Here is a 21877-nt window from a genome sequence, read left to right as displayed (position 1 = left end):
AATATTATCATTCTATTATTTTTCATGGTATCAGAGCAGGTCGATGGGCTTTTTTAGGGTTTGGCAATTTTTTTAATAAAAATTCATAACCTCTTACCTAGAATTTATTCAAGAAAATTTTTTAATTGGCTTTTTATGAAAAAAACAATTCTGAAATTTTCAAGGGTTTCTTCGTCAATGAAAATCAGTGGATTTTCATGGGTCATTGCAATTTGTTTTTTGCAGGTTTTTTAGAAACTGCAAAGGTTTTGCTTGCCAATTTGCGACATGAAAAGGAAAATTTATTTCTACATTTATTCTTAACATAGCCATCGTCCAAAGGGTCCTCAAAGAGAAAAATCCAAATCATGCAGCAAGAGTAACACAACTGAAGCAACAACAACACATAGAGAAAATGTGAAATCAGACATCTGCAGTATCATAGATTCATTTAAAATCAAGCCGGCAACATGAGGGCAAACATAAAGGCTTACAGGCCTTATTACAGCTTACATTCCAGAAAATGATCCATCCGGACCTCCAAAATGATGTTCTAATTATAAATCATGAATCATAACATATATTACTTCTCTCTCCCCTAAATGATCTAATATAACAACGTATATTGAATCCAAAACACATCTGGGTCGACCACTAAAGGATTACATTCTCCAAGGCAGGAAAATGAAGCGTGTAAGATAGGTCAGCCCAAAAGATGTGAAGATCTCCTTCACAAAAGAGCCAAAAGAAGTGCGGACCACCAAGGAAGGTTGGCCAAGGGTCAAGGAACATCAAGCAGGGTACCAAACAAATCTGCAAGCCAAGAAATCACTCCGCACGAAAAGAAATCTCCAACTAGCCGTCAAGCCAAAAATTGCTTCGAGAACCAAGAACAACCAATCTAGAAGCGATAACTTGCCAAAAAAGGATCCAAACGAACTGAAAATCTGGAATAAGGAATAAGAACCAACCTGGAAGCCAAAAATCCGATCCACAACAAAAAAGGAACAACTACCAGAGAATTTCGGAAGTAGCACACAAACTGCAACATAGAACAAGAACAACTGAAAAGCAAAATATATTTTTGGTTGATGCAAGATTGCTCATTGACCGGGGATGCTCCTGCATCAGACACCCTAGGTAGGAAAAGATGTTCCATGAGAGGAAGCTCATGAACATCGAAAAGGATTCGGAATATAGATCCCATGCTCATTTATGATCCAAATGTCCTCTTTATTTGCAAAATTTTTCCTCCTTACCCTTTCCGATAACTCATTTGAATTCTCCAACTTCTCTTCCACTTCTCCTCTTTCGCCTTGCCTCATACCTCCACTCTGTCTCTTACCACCACTCCCTTTCTTTCGCAAATCTGATCTATTTCTTCCATCGGAACTCTTCTTATCTACCACCACAATTCTAACTTTGTTGTCTTCTGGTGACACCTTGCTAACATCCATCTGCAAGATCCTTCTTCAAATCCAAGCTATCCTCCGCTCATTTTTTATCCAAATGTCCTCTTTATCTGCAAAATTCTTTCTCCTTACCCTTTCTGGTAACTCAGCTGATTCTCCAACTTCTCTTCCACTTCTCCTCTTTCTCCTTGCCTCATACCTCCACTATGTCTCTTACCACCACTCCCTTTCTTCCGCAAATATGATCTATTTCTTCCATCGGAACTCTTCTTATCTGCCACCACAATTCTAATTTTGTTGTCTTTCGGTGACACCTTGCTAACATCCATCCGCAAGATCCTTCTTCAGATCCAAGCTATCCTACGGTATAACCTCTGCAACCCCCTTCTCAATAATGCAACTCTTCACAAGACTCAAGTTCTTCACTTCCTTCTCCTTCTCCTTCTCCTTCAAAGAAACCAAAGTGAACTTCTGCCCATCCTTTTCAATAGTGACCAAGTTCTTTCTACAATCATAGATAGCTCCTCTATCAAACTGCCAAGGTCTACCTAGCAAAACATAACAATCACTCGTAGGCACAACATCACACAAGACTTCATCCTTGTAAGGCCCAATATAAAAATTCACCAAGCACTGCTTTCTCACCTCTACCACATGATCATCTTGCAACCAACTCACCTTGTAAGGACAAAGGTGCTTGAGCCTCTTCAAACTAAGCTTCTCTACCATCTCCTCTAATACCAAATTTTCAGTACTTCCACTATCTACAATAACCTTACAACACTTACCTCCTAATTTGCAAACAGTACGGAAAAGATTCTTTCTCTGAGTAGGTCCAGTTTCTTCTTTGCTCTACTCCATCAAAACTCTTCTAAACATAAGGGATTCTCCCTGCTCTAATACTATCATGCTCTCACCTGTAACTCCAGTTTCTGGATCTTCACATGCTAAGAAATTCCTTGCCTTTCCCTTGTTACTCTGAGGACATTCATAAGCTCTATGTCCAGTTTCCCCACATTTGAAGCATGTACCCAAGAACTCCTTGCTGCTACCTCCTTTCCTTTCTCCCTTTTGCTCTGGTTCTTTACTCCATTTAGATTTTGATTCTTTCGCAATTTGCTTCTCCATACTGCAACTCTCTATCCGTTGCATGTCTCTCTCTCCCCTTAGGGTTATTCTACTGTCTCCTCTTCATTTTATCTTTTGCCTTCAACGCATATTGATAAGCCTCCTCAACTGTACAAATCTTCAGCATACTCATCTCATCCTAGATGTTAAATTGGAGTCCATTTATGTATCTAGCCACCTTTTCCCTATCCATCTCTCAATGTCCGAATTTGATCATCACCTTGTAGAATTCTTCAATACACTCCTTCACACTCATGTCCTTCTTCAAGTTTTGCAGCCTTTTGAACAACTCCAACTCATAGTCTCCCGAAATGAATTTAGCCTTCAATCTCGTGACCATCTACCTCCACTAGGTGATTTTCATCTCACCGTTCTCCACTCTATCTCTCTACAACTCTTTCCGCCATAAAGTAGCATGTCCTTTCAACTTAGTTTGTGCTAACCGGACTCTCTGCAAGTCCTTAACATCTTCAAACTAAAAGTAGTCCTCCAAATCTCTGATCCAATCTATCGGGTCTTCCGGATTCAACGAACCCGAAAAGTTAGAAACCTCAACATTATGAACTTTGCTTACTTGGGCCACTGCTCTAAGAAATCTTTCTTCACCCTCATTTGTCGGTCCCTCAACTTCTTCGACCTCAAGTTCTTCTCTTGGCTCTTCAAATTCATCCTCTGATTTTGGGTTCCTCCACAAACCAGCCAACGTGTTTCGGATCTCATTCCTCATCTCATTCTTGAAATCCTCCATCATCTGCTCTACCCTTCTAAGGTTCATCCTCCTCGGCGGCATCTCCTCCCTTGCTCCAGTGCAACTGCCTCAACTTAGCGATCTAACCACAAAGTTTCAATTGCCTCTCCGTCGGTGATCTATTGAACAAAGTTGCAGCCTACCTCAAATCGGCAATTTGTTCACCCAAAGGAATGCCTCAAGGTTCACAACCTACTCTAATACCATCTAACGCAGCCATGGTCCTGAGGGTCCTCAAAGAGAACAATCCAGATCATGCAGCAAGAGTAACACAATAGAAGCAACAACACATAGAGAAAATGCAAATCAAACATCCATAGTATCCTAGATTCATTTAAAATCAAGCCGGCAACATGCGGGCACACATACAGGCTTACAGGCCTTATTACAGCTTACATTCCAGAAAATGATTCATCCAGACCTCCAAAATGATGTTCTAATTATAAATCATGAATCATATCATCATATTACTTCTCTCTCAACTAAATGATCTAATATAACAACATATATAGTATCCGGAACGCATCTAGGTCAGCCACAAAAGGATTACATTCTCCAAGACGGGAAAATGAAGTATGTAAGATAGGTCGGCCCAAAAGACGTGAAGATCGCCTCCGCAAAAGAGCCAAAAGAAGTGTGGACCACCAAGGAAGGTCGGCCAAGGGCCAAGGAACATCGAACATGGTACCAAACAGATCCGCAAGCCAAGAAATCACTCCACACGAGAAGAAATCTCCAACTAGCTATTAAGCCCAAAACTACTTCGGGAACCAAGAACAACCAATCCGGAAGCGATAACTTGCCAGAAAAGGATCCAAACGAACTGAAAATTTGGAATAAGGAATAAGAACCAGCCTAGAAGCCAAAGATCCGATCCACAACGAAAAAGGAACAACTACCGGAGAATTTCAGAAGTAGCACAGAGACTACAACACAGAACAAGAACAACTAAAAAGCAAAATATATTTTTCATTGATGCAAGATTGCTCATCGACCGAGGATTCTCTTGCATCAATTCTAGTCGTGGCTCGTTTTTTTCGCTTGAGGCAACTGTTTTCTCCTGCGTGTGCCCTTGCCTAATTATTTTCTCTACCGCAACGCCTGTGTTTTTCACTGTCACAACCTACCTTTTCTACCTGCATGGGCTTCTTTTTGTGCGACGAACGTGTTTGTTTCCACGCGATATTTTTCGACAACAGTTTTTGGTTTTCCAGCACTTCATCTATGGGTGTCACATTTTGTTTTGTGCACATGACGATTTTCAACGACGGCGCAACATGTTATGCCCATGTGACAGAGCATTAAGGAGTAGTTGTTTTCGTTATGTGAGTCTTTTAAAACTCGCAATTTTTTGTGTGCAGCTAATAGCGTCTAGGGCATGATGTCTGTGCTTTTTGGGTTCTTCGCTCTATTTTTTTGGTTATCTGGGTTTTTAATAATTTGTCCTTAAAAATTATTCCATGGGTTTTTTTAATAATTTTTCACCTCAAAAATAATTATTTCCAAGTTTATAATTTTTTCCATTAAAATTATTTTGGATTTTCTGATTTTTCTCCACAAAAATCATGGGAGGGTTTTGCTTGATTTTTTCCTCAAAAATCAAGCTTTTTCCGCGTGATGTCTAGTGTTTTGTCACGCGACATTTTTGGGTTTTCACGATTTTTTCAACAAAAATTATTTGTAAGGTTTATAACTTTTCCTTAAAAATTATCATATGTAATTCGCAAAGTTCGCATGGGATTTTGGTTATCTAGGTTTTACCCTTTTTTTCCACAAACTATGATTTGTAAATCCATCTTTTAGGGTTTGACAATTTTTTCCACAAAAATTGTAGTTTGTTGCTGTTAGTTTTGGGTCGCATAAGAAAACGCGATTTTTCTTTGAAGAAAAAAAAAATGTGAAAGAAAAAAAACTTTGAACCAAACCTTCCAAAACCTAGCCGAAACCTTCAATAAATTTCGCTCAAAAAAAGAGAATTTCTTTTTTTTTAAAATAAACTCTGAAAAAAAAACTTTCAAAATTTTTCAATAAAAAAATCTTTCGAAAATTTTAATTTTCATCTCTGGTACCATGAAAAATAATTGAATGGATGATTCAATAATCGGATAAATTAATTGAATGATATATGCACGTATATATAGAGTTTACAAGACGATGTTCTATAAAAAGAACAAATCGTTAAAGTGGACTACTAAAAAGCTAAATGCTCAATAAAGCTTAAAAGGTAATTAAATAAAAGCTAACTATGCATCTTTAATAAAGAAGCAATAGTTAATACTTAACAAGGTAAAAACTAAAAAGCTAAATAACCATTAAACAAAGAACTAAATATAGGTGACTAAAATATAATTAAATATTTTAATATTCTAATAATAACACATCCAAGTCAAATGTTTTGAGAGCCTTTGAGAGAGATGTGATCACTGATTCATGACAAATTGATAATCAAAGTAGATTTAAGTATTTTATAAGTTCATTCTTTACACTTCTCATGTAATATTTAAGATTATTTTATGTAGTTATGTGATTTACTTTATTTGTCAAGTTTTTCACCAATTTTAAGTTGAAATCAAACTTTTGGGCTGTCAAGATTTAGCTGAATCTGTGTTTTTGAACTATAGTTTATCTAGTCCAGCTTATTCACACAGCAGCTAAGTGTTTGTCAATATCAGCAAGTTCCTCAAAAGGATCACATCTGCAGATTATTTTCTCTTAAGGAGGTCAAAACTAAGAAGAAACAACTCTTAGACTTGGTACAAGAAACTCAAGAACCTCATGTGTTCATAAATGACCTGAAAGGTTGTGAATTAGCGATTGTATAATATGCCTACATATTTGCAGGCATCTTTGTATCCCAAATGTGTTTGTAAACACCACATGCTTTACGTATAAATGGTAGAAGTGCTATGATTTCTTTATTGGATGCTTCTACTTAGCACTTTAGTTGAATATAGACCTCATATGTTTAATCGTCAAGCTTTCCAACATCCCTTCTATTACTTCATCCAAATAAATTGTCCTACAACTAATATTGATAAAAGCTCAACCACATCTAGTCACAGTACTTTAATATTATTTGGTAAGGCCTTTGCTTTTATCCATTTTCAAAGATGCTCTGTACATATTAATAAATGCCAAAATTGAACCTAGAAGGATGTTTAAAGAGTCTAACAAAATCGAGTGCCTGCTTTTCAAAAAACACGAGAAGGTATTGAATTTAGAGGCTGAAATTTCTCTTGACCAGTCTACATGCCCTTTGGCAAGTATCACAATCTTTTTACATATTAAAGACTACCTCAATAGAGAATTAGCCACCACAAACCAGCAAGGACAATCTTTCAAGTCATGGCTCCATGACCAACATGGTCAACCATTTTTCCTTCAGGGGCTTACCTCAAGATATCCTCTACAACATGCCTTCTCAATATGCAGTCCTTCCCCATATCATACAACAACCTATCAATCAACCAAAAGGACAGATTTTGAAAGTGATCCTGTTCCCCAGTTTCACATCACATATCCAATCCAAATTTTGACCAGGTTAATTTTTTAATCCTGTAAAAATTGAATTTACATGCCCTTTCTAGAGGTGTCCCAAACCAGCTGGGTCAAGTTCTTTCCAGTGATATTTGTAGTGTGAAAGAATCTGCCAGAATAGGGTGAAATAAAACTCATACATTTTCATTGAATTTACCCTATCCAAAACCATTACGTATATTTAAACCATACTCACATTTTGCATTGTATAATTCAGCCCAATATGTCACCCTTTTTGTCCATGCTTCAGAGACTATAGTTGCTTTCTTTCCATATATTCTGTATAAAAAATCAAGGGGTCAATGAGAGCAGCAGCCAAATAATTTGCTTCTCCGTGTCTATTTTCAACATCTGAAACCAAACTGGTCACCGTGTTGGGGCAGGCCACAGTGAAATTTGGAGGCATCTGTGACCACACCTATTAAGCATTCCTGCAATGCATAACACATGGTTGATTGTGATCAGCTATTGCTTTGCAGTTGAGGCAGATGGTGGGACCAATTTTGCCTCTCTTTAGCTTGCTGACAACCATAAGAATTCTACTGTGCAGTACCAACCATATAAATATTTTTAATTTTGGCAAGTACCTATGATCCCAAAAAAAATTCAATTGTTTGTTGAGATTTTGAGCAGTGTGCTGTAAAGAATAGTAAGCAGCTGAAGCTGTTACAGTCCCAGAGAATGGTTTGATGCAGATTAATTTGTCTGTGCTGACCACATACATGGAATTTCCGGTGTTCAGTTCATGAATCAGAGCTTCAAATCAATCAGGCAAAGCACTACCCAACCAGCTCAGTAAATTAGTATTTCCACTGGCTGGATCTCTTTGAATATTATACAGCCAATCTTGTAGGAGGAGGTGGCACAGTGTTTGCAAATGTTGTAATGTCCCCTTTTTGGGACATTAGGAAATCCATTAAATAATTAAGTTTAAGTTGTCAAAACATAATAACTTTAAAGACAACTTAATTTAATTACTATTTAATGCATATTAAGTGACTTTAATGACAATATCAAATTATAAAGTAAAGTCACTTAATTATTAAAAGGGAAATTCCAAGAGACAGTCAGTGGGTGAACAAAGAGTCACAGGGTTGAGCAATTTAATAACATGGAGAGGATCATTTTGGACATGCTTGGTTTTATGTTTGAAAATTGATTCTCTTGGAGAGTTTCTGGGAAGCTCTAGTTTTCAGAACTATTATTACAATGTGAAAATTAATGAATATCAGTTAATTTGATTGTGTATTGAAATCAATTGCATGCAAAATTGTTGTTAAGATTACTGCGAATCATTGGGTGAAAATCTGGAATTAATATCCGTAAGGGGATATTACAAATGTGCTGAAGGTCAGCAGTCCCACTTGATCATCCCCCACAATCAGAGCTTGACTTCCATAAGGAACAGAAATAATTGTTATGCTTAGTAAATTAGTCCTCCAACTGGTTGGGACTCTTCAAAAGTTGGATAGATAATATTGTTGAAGGAGATGGAATTATGTTTGCAAAATGTACTGAAGTTCAGCAGTCCTGCTTGTGACAAGAGGTGGTATATCATCTCATCTGTCCTCCAAAATCTGTTCTTATAACCATCTACCACGTGATGTGACCTTCTGAAAGAATGAGACCTTTTTTCATTTTTTTGGCACATTAAGAAAAACAGAAAGTTTCTTGGATTCCTGAGGGATAGACCATCTGAAATCGATACATGTTAGCAAGAATGCATTTCCAAATAGTTTGAAGCCCCTGTATAACATTCCAAGCCAGCTTCATAGACAACACCTGATTGAACAATCTGATATTTTTAATCTATAGGCCCCATGACTATTTTTATTTTTGTGATTATGAACAAGAGACAAGTGAACACTTGAAATCATGATCTATGGGTCTTCAAAAAAAACTTCTTTGGATTGTGATGCACTGATCTTCAATTTTCTTAGGCAGATTAATGGCAGATAGAAGGTAGTCCACGTCAGCTTAGACTAATTGAATTCAGTCAGCAAGGAACGCCCATTTATTGGTCAATCTAGTTAACTTAGCTTTATTTTAGCCATCACTGGTTCCTAGGATCCTGGAAAGACTGCATTCCTGGAATTTTACAACTAGAAGAATTTCAATTTTCAACCTCTGATGATACAGGAAAAATTACACTAGATTTATGATTGTTTATAACCTCAGTTACCGGTTCTTGCCAAAAATGGCCGGGTCCTGGTCCTGGTTCATGCCCGGTCCTGGTCCGAGCCTGGTTTGACCTGGGTCCCACCCCGGTCCTGCGCAGGCAGCTGGATTCCCACAGGACCCGGGCAGGACCCACAGGGAACCCAGCCGCCTGGGCAGGACCCGGGTGGGACCCAGGTCGAACCAAGGAGGACCCAGGTGAACCCAAGCCCGTGGGTTCCCAAAAACGGGGCCCACGGGTTAGAAAACAAAGAAAAACAATTAAAAAACAAATTTTTTAATATTATTTTAACATTTTGAAACTTGAATCAGTTGAAACTTGAAACTTGAATATTATCTTTTTTGCAAATTATGAATATGATATTACATTTATGATTTACGATATATCAATAACAGAATATTTATTGGCATTGGCAATTATGGATTTATGATATGATTTATCTGTTATCATTTATGTATCATTGTATGGGAAAGTTACATTGTATGTTTCATATTTGTATGTTTGAACTGTGAACTTATAGAATTTTGATGTTTGAAGTTTGAACATATATATATGTGTGTGTGTGTGTGTACGGACGAACCCGTACCCATACCCAATTTTTTATTTTTGTTGCCGAATCCACGAATCCGTACCCAAATCCGAACCCGAATCCGAACCTGAATCCGAACCGGAACCGGTAACTTAGTTTATAACCTGTTGGAAACCAACTGATAGGTATCCAGGAACCAGAATAATGTGTGCTATTTCTCTATTGACAAGCAAATACCACAGATAACAGCCCAATTAATCAGAAAAATGAAAATCTGTGTCTTAAGTTTTAACCTCTCTCAATGGCTGGCAACCCGCATACCTGAGCTCTCTTTTAGCCTCTGCTAGTTTTCTCGCAAGCCACTGTGTCTGATTCGTTTTTGTTTTTGTCTGAGTTGCCATTAATCTTGTTGATTTTAAATAAAATCATTGCTAAAAATTTCTCTATTCCATACTTTCATTCTGCCTATGAGATGTTTGATAACCATTCCTGAGGGGATCCTGTTGAACCATATTATTTGTGTTGTAGCAGAGGATTTGCATCTGAAACCAACCTCCTCATAGTCTGCAAGTGATTTCCATTCTGCACTTCCCATGCCATGCAATATTTTTTATGTTGAGGGTTACCCATATCTATCATCACACAGTTCCTAACATAGCTGAGGACTCTTACGTATTTGGTCAACTCAAGCTATATTTATTATATTAGTCTGAAAATAGATCAGTAAAGTTCATGTAATAAGTTAGCTTACTTTTACTTCTCACTACTAGAATAACACATCTAAGCAAGAAACTAACAGAATCAGAGTTGCAGAAATCAAATAGTCAAGGCCGAGCAAAGACAAATGCACACTAAGTGATCCAGACACTCTGGATGTTGAAGTGAGACAAAAAGAAAAGCATGTGCAATGGATTCAAATCATGTCAAACTCATCCTGTTAAGAGACAGTCTAGCTGCTGTCAAACACATCCAAAACAAGACAAGAAGATAGAATCCATGGTGTTTTGAGAAGCTGAAGCCTGAAATATTCTAGATTCCTTGTTTTCAGTTACAAGCATCCTTTGGGCATCTCGCCAACATCCTCTTGTTTCTCTTTCCATTATATACCTCCAAGATAGGTAATTTAGTAACAACTGAAGATAGTTTTCCTTCCTCTTCTTGCAAAATTGGTTGAGTTAAGCTGTTGTTGGTTTGGCCTATGAGTCAAAGAGAAATGATAGAGGGATTGGGGGAGTGCAATAGCAGCTTAAGGAATTGTCTGGTAATTGGGCATTGCTGTCCTTAGAAAGCAGTGTCCAGGTAAACCTAGAAAACACAGTAAACCATTTAAAACAGCTCTTGAGATAGTGGCTTGAGGAGTTTAACACTCACTCCATTCCAGGTCATATGTTGTTGTCTCTAATTTACATGCTCTCTCAATTGGCATTACAGGTTTCCTTGCATTGCTAAGCACACTTACATTACTAGTCTTCTATAGTTCCACACATAAAACAGTAACTCCTCTAATCAATTTACACTAAAGTTGGAAAGTAATTTATGTTGATGAATTATATAATGGAATATACACACTAATTACTCATAATGGATCATATATATTCCCCAATGGCTCCTCCAATCTTTCTCAGAGAAAATTCTTGCCATATTCACTAGGAAGAAGAGGAGGCCTTACCCAAACAAATACTGCATTTGGCAGATCACCAAAGGGACTGAAAGTTGCAAATTATTGTTTCATAAAGAGGCCTGTTTGCTTTCATAAACCCTGGTTCCAGCTTCCTTTTGGAAGACCAGGTCATTTTCCTGTTTGGTCAAAAAAGTGGTCACGAAGTATCACTTAGGCATCATCAAAATGTCTGCCAATCCCATTGGCTTCCAGTTTTCTTGTACCCACATTCTCAAAGTTTTATGTATTGGAAGGTGGTGAGGTGAAGCCTTAGAGGATTTATATGCATGGATAACAGCCATTCCCCTTCTTTGCTGGAGATGAGGACTTTATAGCTGTTTCCTCAACATGGTGCTGGATAAGTGCTTCAGTTCCTCCTCGCAGATCTGCTTTCTCTGGTAAAATTGCTGTTCAGAAAGATGTTTTGTGATTTTCTGTGATTTGACCAGGAATAGGTTGAAATGAGGAAATGGTCTCCTTAAAGAGAGAGGAAGCATTTGAGCCGGCCAAAAGAAAACTGGAAGGAGGATGTTCTTCCTGGCTGGGGAGTGATGTAGGGGCTGGTGTACAGGTGGGATCAGCATAAAAATAAGTAGAAAGTTTCCTGAAATTTGTTTTTTATGAAGAAAGTTGGTAGTTCCCTAATAAAATTTTATAGAACTGAGTATTCAATTTTGAACAACCTTAGGAAAATTTAAAGGAATTACCTCCTTGAAATACTTACCACCAAAACACTCCTTAACCTGAAAGCAATAGCTTTAAAACTCACATGCAAGAGTAATGCACAAGCACCTTTTCTAAATGAAGAAATCTTAATGCCATCCATTGTTCCTTGTGGAGCTATTTTAAGCCTACAGCATATTTCTCCTCTATTGTCAAGATGGTTTTCTATGGGGCTCATTTGTCAAGTATAGAATTTTATAATTTCTTAGATTGGAATTGTTCCTTGATTAAATTTTAAAATCTCTTGATTCATTTAAAGAAACTGAGTAATTTTAGGAAACTAGAGTGAATGATTCTAGACAGAGTAAGTTAATGACAGATTCAAAAACTCTAGCTTAGCTTAATTTGAGTACCATTTCTTTGGTGTCAACTTTTCTATCAATCACTCATTCAGCGACAGTTTTGGCAGACTACATGAATATTTATTCTCAACTCATTTTAAAGTGAGGTTCATTGCTGCTATTTCTTAAATGGGCACATTAGAATCTCACACAATTTTTTACCAATAAAATAACAATAATATTTCCTGTTACACATTTTGCCACCCCAAAACAAACCCCTCCTGGGAATTTCAGCAACATATACAAACTTCTTAATTTTACCTTCACAATTGAACCACTTCCTCCGCATGTTGAGCATGTAGATTCCAACCGAAATGCACCCCGTTGCCTTCTAATCTGAAAGCTTCAAGAACATCATCCATTAGAGTAACCATCTAAGCCAATCTATGAATATCATCACAACGAAGTCATTCTAAACCAGTTGATTATTCCCAGATAAATAGCGTCCCAATAGAAAACTAGTACTACAAAGTATTAACCACCAACCGTCCCAGATCCTTTACAATCTCTGCATGTCTGAGGTTTTGTCCCAGCTGGCACACCACTTCCATCTGAAGAATGAGGAATGAAATTATTACCCACAATATATCATCAAAAAACATGATTTGCAGTTATTCTTAAAAAAGTTCAAAAGAAAGAGAGACTACAATAGACTTGTAAATTTAAAATGCCAAAAAAATTTAAAGCTGGCAAAACTTATGATATTGTATTTCTTGGTTATATTGTAAAAACATTTGCAGTATAACCAAAGACATTCTAAGAGTTTCTTATGTTGTGTAAAAAGCTTTATTGAAATTGATATCAAATCAGTTAATGAAAATACATGTAATTAATTCAAAGGAACCAACAGTTGAAATAGAAATCCAAAAGCCCATAAAAGCCAACAGCACATTCCACCTCACCCATTCCAGGGTTAATAGATAACTCTAATAATATAAAAGAGAAGAAATGGTAGGTTCCACAGAGTGGGGTGAAGTTGAATTTGATGGGGCCTAGAGAGGGAACTTCGGAATACCTGGTGCAGACTATAGTTTCAAGAGATATTAAAGGAAATTTCATGTTAAGGAGCTCACTCTTCCTTGGAATAGAAACTAATAATGCAGCAATGTCATTGGCTCTATTAGCAGGGCTTAAGGCTACCCATGTTGCAGGTATCCATAGTGTGGAGATAGAAGATGACTTTCAAGAGGTAATGAATGTGGTAATCAAACATTATTAACCCAATTGGCAATTATAAGCCATGTTGGAAGAGGTTTAAGTATGTATGGAAAAAATTGAGAACATTAAGATATCTTCTAGAGAGGTACATCAAGTAGCCAATTACTTGGCCAATCAAGGTGCATATCTTGATGAATTCTCCACATCGGAAAGTAGGGATGCATTGGACCGGGAAGAAATAAATAGCATGATATTGACAAGACACCCCCCATGATTATAAGTGTTATAAGATCATGTCAGGGTATGGCATTGTTATGATAAAAGCTTTTCTTCAGCATACAAGTTACTTTATGCAATGTAATAATAATGATGGGTGTGGTGGTTAAGTGTAAGGGAGATAGGATTGTGAGTTAGATTAGCCATTTCACATGTATGATAAGATAGTGGTATTCAACACAAATAGTTGATTAGATATAGAAGGAGATTTTGCTGTGAAGAAGATGAGAAATGTTTTGTGTTTACTGATTGTGTTCTGGTTTTCCAATTTAGCTGGAAAAATTGCAAACAAGTGTATTATTGCTATTGTAACCAAGCATAGATGATGCTTTGGCTATGCTAGTGGTGGATGCAAGAGCGTATAAGCCATGGCCCTGTTCCAGATCATAGGCTGAAACATATTTAAAGTACTCTGCAACATGAAACCTTAGTATCATAAAAGTTATCCTTTGTGGAAGGATTAAGTAAAATAGGAGAAAGAGGTCAAGGGTACATCCCAGAAGATTTTAACAAGAAATTAAAAATGGCAGTTCAAGATGAGGAAGTTAAAGAATCTTTGCATGATTTTCTGGTGCAGTCACCTTCTGGCTTGAATGATGAAGTGGAGACAATAGCAAAGTTAAAAAAAGGTAAAGATGGAAAGCAAGGTGGGAGATAATGTAATTTAGGGCAATGTAAGCAGAAATTAGCAAGCTTATGGTTGATGCTGTTATGCAGGAGGAATTTTGCCAAGACTTTCAAATGATGGTGTATGACATGATTGTTTCTGTATAACAGGTCACACTTGAGGTAAAAATACTATGTCACCACTGGAGAATGGCTCCATCATGTGGTCATAAAATTTCATGGAGTAATGAATGCTGATCGGGATTTACAGGTGATCTTGCGACAGATGGCTAACAGTACCTCGAAATAAAGGAATCACTAACTGGAGAGTGGCAGATTTACTATATAATGTGTGTCTGTATGCAGTTTCCTGTGTTTAGTGGTTCTTTTGTGTTAGCTGTGGCAGTTGTTTTAGAGGTGTTTTACTGGTTTTTATAAGATCGTTGTCTAGCTTCACAGCTTTGCCCAATTTATGGGTTGCTCAGATCCGGTTAAGCAGATGGAGAATCTCTGACTCTACACTACCCAGATCAGATCCGGTTAAATGCTTACAGTTATGTATTACTCTAAACAAATACAGTAATCTCTGACTCTAAACAAGGCTTAAGGGCGTAAAAATACAGTAATCTCTGACTCTAAACAAGGCTTAAGGGCGTAAAAATACAGTAATCTCTGACTCTAAACAAGGGCTTAAATGCTTACAGTTCCGGTTAAGCAGATGGAGAATCTCTGACTCCACACTACCCAGATCAGATCTATATATCAGCAATTCCTTTTTTTCATTTCAAACCACTAGCATATTTATTATATTTATATAGTGTAAAATGAACATATGAAAACTGAATATCATTTTTGTCTTTTTATAAATATCAGGTTTGTAACTGTTTTATATTGTAAAATTTGTCATATTGTAATTATTTTAAATCAAGTTAAACTTATGTAAATGAAAGTTCAATCTTTTTTCATTAAAAAATCATAAAAGAACACTCACGTTAATCTAATATGAATTGTGTTTGTGTATTATTGATTATGAACCCTCCTAGCTTGAGCCTCTGCCATTTGAGGGCAAATCTGAAGACTGAGATAAGAAAGCAACTTATTGACGATCAGTACCAATGGCTAATTTGCTGATCATCTTGGTTTGGTAATGCATGAGATAAGAATAACTATATTTGTACGCCCTTAAGCCTGTCCATATTCTGAAACTAAATAAAATAAAAACCTCTCCTAGCTTGAGCCTCTGCCATTTGAGGGCAAATCTGAAGACTGAGATAAGAAAGCAACTTTTTGACAATCAGTACCAATGGCTAATTTGCTGATCATCTTGGTATAACTACCCAGATGAGATCTATATATCAGCAATTAATTACATCATGAATAATCAACTACACTAAGAAATTATTTTTTCACTAACTAAATTATAGTCCATAGGTGCAGGTATTTTGAATGTACCTGCCTATACTATTAAGATAACAAGGGCATCAAGATGACAATAATTCTTTGACTAATGCAGAATGGCGCCCAAGTCTTCATTCACCAGGGCGCCAAATCAAGGTGGTCTTGGAAAATGCGAAAATTGTGAGAATCCTTCCCCAAGTCAGGATAAACTGCACCAATGGACTATAATGAGATTGTAATGTCCTGTTGCTAGCAGCCTATGGGTCTTGGAGAGTGACATAAATTTAGGGAATCTGTGAGAGCACTCGAGAGTTATATAGTGAAGGGGATTGTTGTTGTAGACAATAATAAGCACTTGAAAGCCTTAAACGTTATTAAGTGTTCACAGTGCTAAATGAAACTAAATAAAATAAAAACAACTCCTAGCTTGAGCCTCTGCCATTTGAGGGCAAATCTGAAGACTGAGATAAGAAAGCAACTTATTGACGATCAGTGTCGCAGTTGTTACCCCTATGTATAAATTAATTGGTTTACCAGAGTTCTTTTATTAATTGATGATCAGTGTCCCAGTAAATTACATAATAAATTAATTGGTTTGCCAGAGTTGTTTGATTGACCATAGACTAGATTAACATAGTCTTCACTGATCCTATTCCATTTGAAACTAAATAAAATAAAAACCGCAACCAAGTCTTCAGATTTGCCCTCAAATGGCAGAGGCTCAAGCTAGGAGAGGTTTTTATTTTATTTAGTTTCAAATGGAATAGGATCAGTGAAGACTGTGTTAATCTTGCAATAACAAATTTAATCTATCATAAATTCTCTGGTATGATACAGTATTATCCATAGGCTTATTCACATATTAGATACATGAGTCAGAGAGTTGTTTGATTGACCATAGATTAGATTAACATAGTCTTCACTGATCCTATTCCATTTGAAACTAAATAAAATAAAAACCTCTCCTACCTTGAGCCTCTGCCATTTGAGGGCAAATCTGAAGACTGAGATAAGAAAGCAACTTTTTGACGATCAGTGTCGCAGTTGTTACCCCTATGTATAGTTTAGTATTTATTTAATATTAATGACAACTAAATATTAATGATTAATTAATTATCTCTGTACTTTCTATAAGTTTGAAGAAGGATTGGGCCACAGTATAGAGAAGCCCAATATTTTAATTACATCTCAATAAAAATAATGAAAACAACTATCTAGCATGTGTAATTGTAAATTACATCATGAATAATCAACTACACAACGTATTTTTTCAAAAAAAAAAAAAAGAACACACCGCACCTCAGAAAACATAATGAAGACAACTAGCTAGCATGTGTAATTGTAAATTAAATCAGGAATAATCAACTGCACCATGTGTGTAATTCAAGCAAATAAAAAAATTGTGTACACTTTGTGCAGATAAATAAGAAAAAGGTAAATTATGATTTGACTTCTAAAGTATTTGGTTTCTTACTTACAAAACATAATATTGACTTGTCTTCAATCCCAAATTTTAATCAAAATCAGAGTAGAAAACAATCTAAAGAGCTGAATCATTGTATAATAAGACTAATACACAAATGAGACAAGCATTGTGTATCAACTAATCAAAACCCCTTAAAATGATTGGCATGTGCCTTCACATTAGGCATCATGGATCAGAGTTAGAAGACTAGGCCCCAGCAAGCTGATTTTTTACTTGGACTTGGACTCAAACTCACTCAGACTTCACAAATTGAAAAGCATAAAATAGAGTTTTTTAAAAATTTAAAGCTTTTACTATACACCCTTCAATTTATCAATTTTCAAGGCATAATTAACTCATTTATTATAAGCTACTTTGATCACATGCATTACACATTGATCAAATGAATTCAAATGCAGATTTGAGTTAAAGGAAACATCATTTTTAAATATATAAATATTCTCAAGTGTTTTAGGTGTACAAAACTCATCAATTATGATAGCCATGGCATTAAACAAAAAAATGGACTCATGAACTATGGTGACAAAACCTTGTATGACTCGGTCCAACATCTCTAGATCTATGTGGATTCATAGGCTTGTATCTTACAAAAGGCTCAAAAACTGATATAGACATAGGAGCATTACTTAGGTTAGGGATCTGTTTGCAAAAAAACACAGGTTAATAAATGCCTAACAGTCTCAGAAAGAAGACAAATGCAATATGCAGCCAGAAAGGATGTTCACCTGCAGAAAATAGTGAGTTTGGAAGCTGCAAAGAATGAAAGTATCTGCAATCTTAAGAGCAGTGTCATCCTGCTGTTTAAAAATCATGTGAAGAAATCAAAGTACTACAATCTAGACATTGTCATCTACATCATGACTACCATTCGCTGCTCCACAGAAAAGAAGTGCTGTGCTGCAGAATAAAAATCTAGAGTGCAGCCAGAAGAAAAGTACCAATCTAAGTAGGGAGAAACAAAGATAACGTAAAAACAATGCTACCATATCTGCCATATTATTTCTCCTAATATTATGAGGTACAAGGTTTGATTCCCTGATAAAGAAGTGGTAGAATTTATTCTTTTCAAAACAAATTTACCTATATTTATCCCACAAAGGGAAAATAACAAATCTCAAACCACAAGTCACATATATCTCGTTAAAAAAGAAACGGTATTGTGAACTATTTATTTCCTTATCTTCCAAAAGCAAAAAAGAGGGTGCATAGCAATATAATTAAAAAAGAAGAAGAAGAAGATTACATTAATTTTTTGCAGTAGGAATTTATTTTCCATTTTCCATTTTCCAGAGCATTTCAAACACAAAGTAAATGATTAAATTAAAAAAAATTGTTACATCACGTGATAGCATTAGCAGCATTCAGTGTAGGTGATGCCACTGGTTTGCACTTATGCATAAAGCTGTCACAATAGCTACTACATACAACACAAAACAAAGATGCAACAACAGCATTTGTGGCATCAACCTTATAAATCATTGGGGAGAACTAAGGATCAAAATATATTTCAATTTTCACTCTATTTCACATCTATCTATCCATTGTCGTCAAACTATAAAAGCCAAAGCATGTCATAACAAAATATATTGTACGCTTGTCCTTTCACCTACGAAGTGACCATATACTAGTTTGCCATTGACTACACAAATCCCTTTCACATACTATCGAGGTACTATGTACTGTCATCTCACATGCCTTGAGGTTTATCACATACCATTGGTCACATGGAAAGAACTAGCTTCTTCCACGTACCAACGGATATATCAAAAATGCGGATATATCAAAAGGCTATTTGGAGAGATAAGGAACCCTCATATAAAGAAAAAATGGCTTCACATGCTCCCAAGATAATGCTTTTAAACTCTCAATTATTGAGAGGTGATAAATATTCTGCAAGAAAAAAAAAAAGCTCCGAACACAATTGGAGTTTAAAGAACTATGGGATATTGTAAACAGAAGTTTCGCAAGGCTTACAATAGATACAATGAGCAAAGAATATTAGATAAGATCAATAAGAAGAACAAATTGATCATTCATTTTGATGTCAAAAATGAGATAGAGCCTCATATCAAAACGTCCAAAAGTGTAGAAAAAGCATGTGACAAATTGCAAACAATGTATGGACTAAAGAATCAAATTAAATTGTTCATCTCCAAAGTCAGTTGCATTGCTTATGTATACACAGTGGTGAAAACTTGAAAGCACTCTTTAGAAGAGTAGCAAAATTGAAGACATCACTCCAAGCATTGGAAGAAACAATCTCATATGACTCTTTTGTACCCGTCATCATGAGAGCATTGCCAACTTCCCACATTTAAAGAGTTGGTGGATTTGCTTTAATAGGAAGAAGCAATTAAGAACAAGGCAACAAAATCCACATACTATCAAGCTACCCATCACAATCGTGAGGTGTCAAAATCCCCCATTTTTAACAGATTTAAGCCTGCCTTGTAACATATTAAATATTATTAAATTTAAAATCAGAAAGTAATGAATTATTAAATTCATAATATTATTTATCAATGTAATGGAATTTACACTTTATACTTATAAGCAATGTTAGTATGTTATATTGACAATATAATTAGATTTAAACTCTATACCCATGAACGATATCGTTATTTGTTAGTCAAAACCGATAACTAATCATATAAGACCATGCACGGTATTTGTTAAGGAGAATAAACGTAAGAAGATGAAAGGGCGGCGACCCTTCAAGAAGGAGGGCTGCCAATTAGGAAGGCGTCGTGGCTTCTCACCACAATAAGGGGAAGATAAATAACCCCAACCCCTTCCCTCTACACATACAGAAGGAAAAAAAGAAAGAAAAGGAGAAGGGATCAAAGAAAGAAGCTTCTCCATCAGAACCGCGCACAGGACACTCAGCATAAGTACAGGCTTTGCATTGCCTCAATTTTACCTGGAGATATATAAACACAATAACTACAATCTGATAATGCAAACGATCATCTGGTGAATGATCATTCACAATAAATATGGTTTGATAATGCAATCAATCATCTGATAAATGATCAGTAAATATAATTTAATACTGAAATCAGTTAATGAACATAATCAAATATGATGTCATAATGAGGAACACGAGTGTGATGAAGATGAATTCTATAATGCTGTCAACATTAAATATGGTAATATAATATAATGGAATGAATCTAATTTATTATATAAAAGCTGATAATAAGTGGAATCTAAAGACCATTACACAATCTGACATAACACAGTAATCTAAGCTAACACTGGCAATATAAAGGCTGTGATAAATATAATAATACTAACAGTAAACTGATATAATTCTACAATGGAACTCATAATCTATATGAGATTGTTTGATTAATTAATCATAGCAACTGCATATTACTGCTTAATATGGGACCCTCTCTTAGGTACACCACTCCATAGTGGATGCCTAATCCCTGCCACATGGAACCTAGAGGGATGAAGTATCTGCTCTTGGGCTTAAGAGAAGAGGTAGTTGTGATGACGGGGAATGGTGATAGGACACCTCACTGGGTATGCCACTCCATGATGGATGCTTAACACCTGCCACATGGAGCCAAGAGGGATGTAGCACCTGCTCTTGGGCCTGGGGTGAAGGGTCTTTTGGACAGCCTATCCAGCTAGCCTACCCTAGTGCACTAAGAATTGGATAATAAAGAATGGCAACTAACCTACAATCTGATTTTATCTAGTAAATATAATACTAATGGTAATTAATACATCAAAGAATTGTATCACTCAAATCTAATTCATTAGTATATGTTTCAGTTTATAAGTATTACTTCATATGTGTTCTCTAATTTTCTGTTGCAGGAAAACAGTACACAAAGGTACTCCCACAAACTTAATTACCTATTTTAGATTTAGACAAATTTAGGTTAATTTAAAGTATAACTAATAAGGAGACATTACATGAAGAAAGAAATCTAAACATCAGTGTTGTCTGCCTTAACCAACAACAAGACAATCAATCTACATAGAAGAAGAAATGCCTCATTTGTGGAAAGAGTTGGCTTACTCTCCAAGAGTGTGGGTACAACTCCTTTGCAAATGAAGAATCAAGCCAATAGAACCCTACATAACCCACTCCAAATATCCTAAGGATACAAGAAGAAGAATCTTTGATCGAAGAAGAAATCCCAAAAGCAACAAGAAAATGTTGCAACAGAAGGTTTTGATGAAGAGGAATTCTAATATGTTATGAAAATATATACATCCTTTTCAATGCCATCAACATGGTGTGTTGATTTGGGTGCCTCTAAATACATGACATGAAAAAGAGTGGCCCATCACGATGATCAATTCCACTTTACACAGTGAAGCCTCCTTGAGAGATGATATTGCTTATGATGTTTAGGGTATTGGTGACATTTCACTATTACACAAAACCCATAGATGTCAACTTACAAAGGTTTTTATATTCACAGGCTCGCTAAGGATGTCTTGTCAATAAATCAATTACTCGAGCACAACTTGAAAATTGAATCTAATAAATCGGATGGTGAGGAATTGTCTTGTTCGAGACAAGTTTTGTGATCAAGAAATTGTTGCTCGTGCCTCAAAGATTGGAAAAATGTATTCAAGGCCAAAGACTTACAACAAGGTTCATAAGGAAGTAAATACGACTCTAATGTGCACAATGATTTATAACTCATATAGAATAGTGAAACAAGCCCTTGATACACAATCTTGGAAAGAT

General features: G+C 36.1%; 1 protein-coding gene across 1 annotated transcript in view; it reads right to left on the bottom strand.

Moving 5' to 3' along the window:
* Positions 1-21877, bottom strand: part of LOC131075633 (chaperone protein dnaJ GFA2, mitochondrial) — a 218789-nt gene that overhangs the window by 81059 nt on the left and 115853 nt on the right. Inside the window, exons 10-11 of the mRNA XM_058012468.2 lie at positions 12723-12787; positions 12498-12572 (exon numbers count right to left, since the gene is read on the bottom strand). Coding sequence (XP_057868451.1) covers positions 12498-12572; positions 12723-12787 — 140 coding nt within the window. The remainder of the gene's footprint in view (positions 1-12497; positions 12573-12722; positions 12788-21877) is intronic.

The sequence above is a fragment of the Cryptomeria japonica genome, chromosome 8 (assembly GCF_030272615.1).
Source record: "Cryptomeria japonica chromosome 8, Sugi_1.0, whole genome shotgun sequence".
Classification (NCBI taxonomy): domain Eukaryota; kingdom Viridiplantae; phylum Streptophyta; class Pinopsida; order Cupressales; family Cupressaceae; genus Cryptomeria; species Cryptomeria japonica.
Note: the sequence above shows the minus strand (reverse complement) of the source record. Positions and strands in the feature narration are given on the sequence as shown.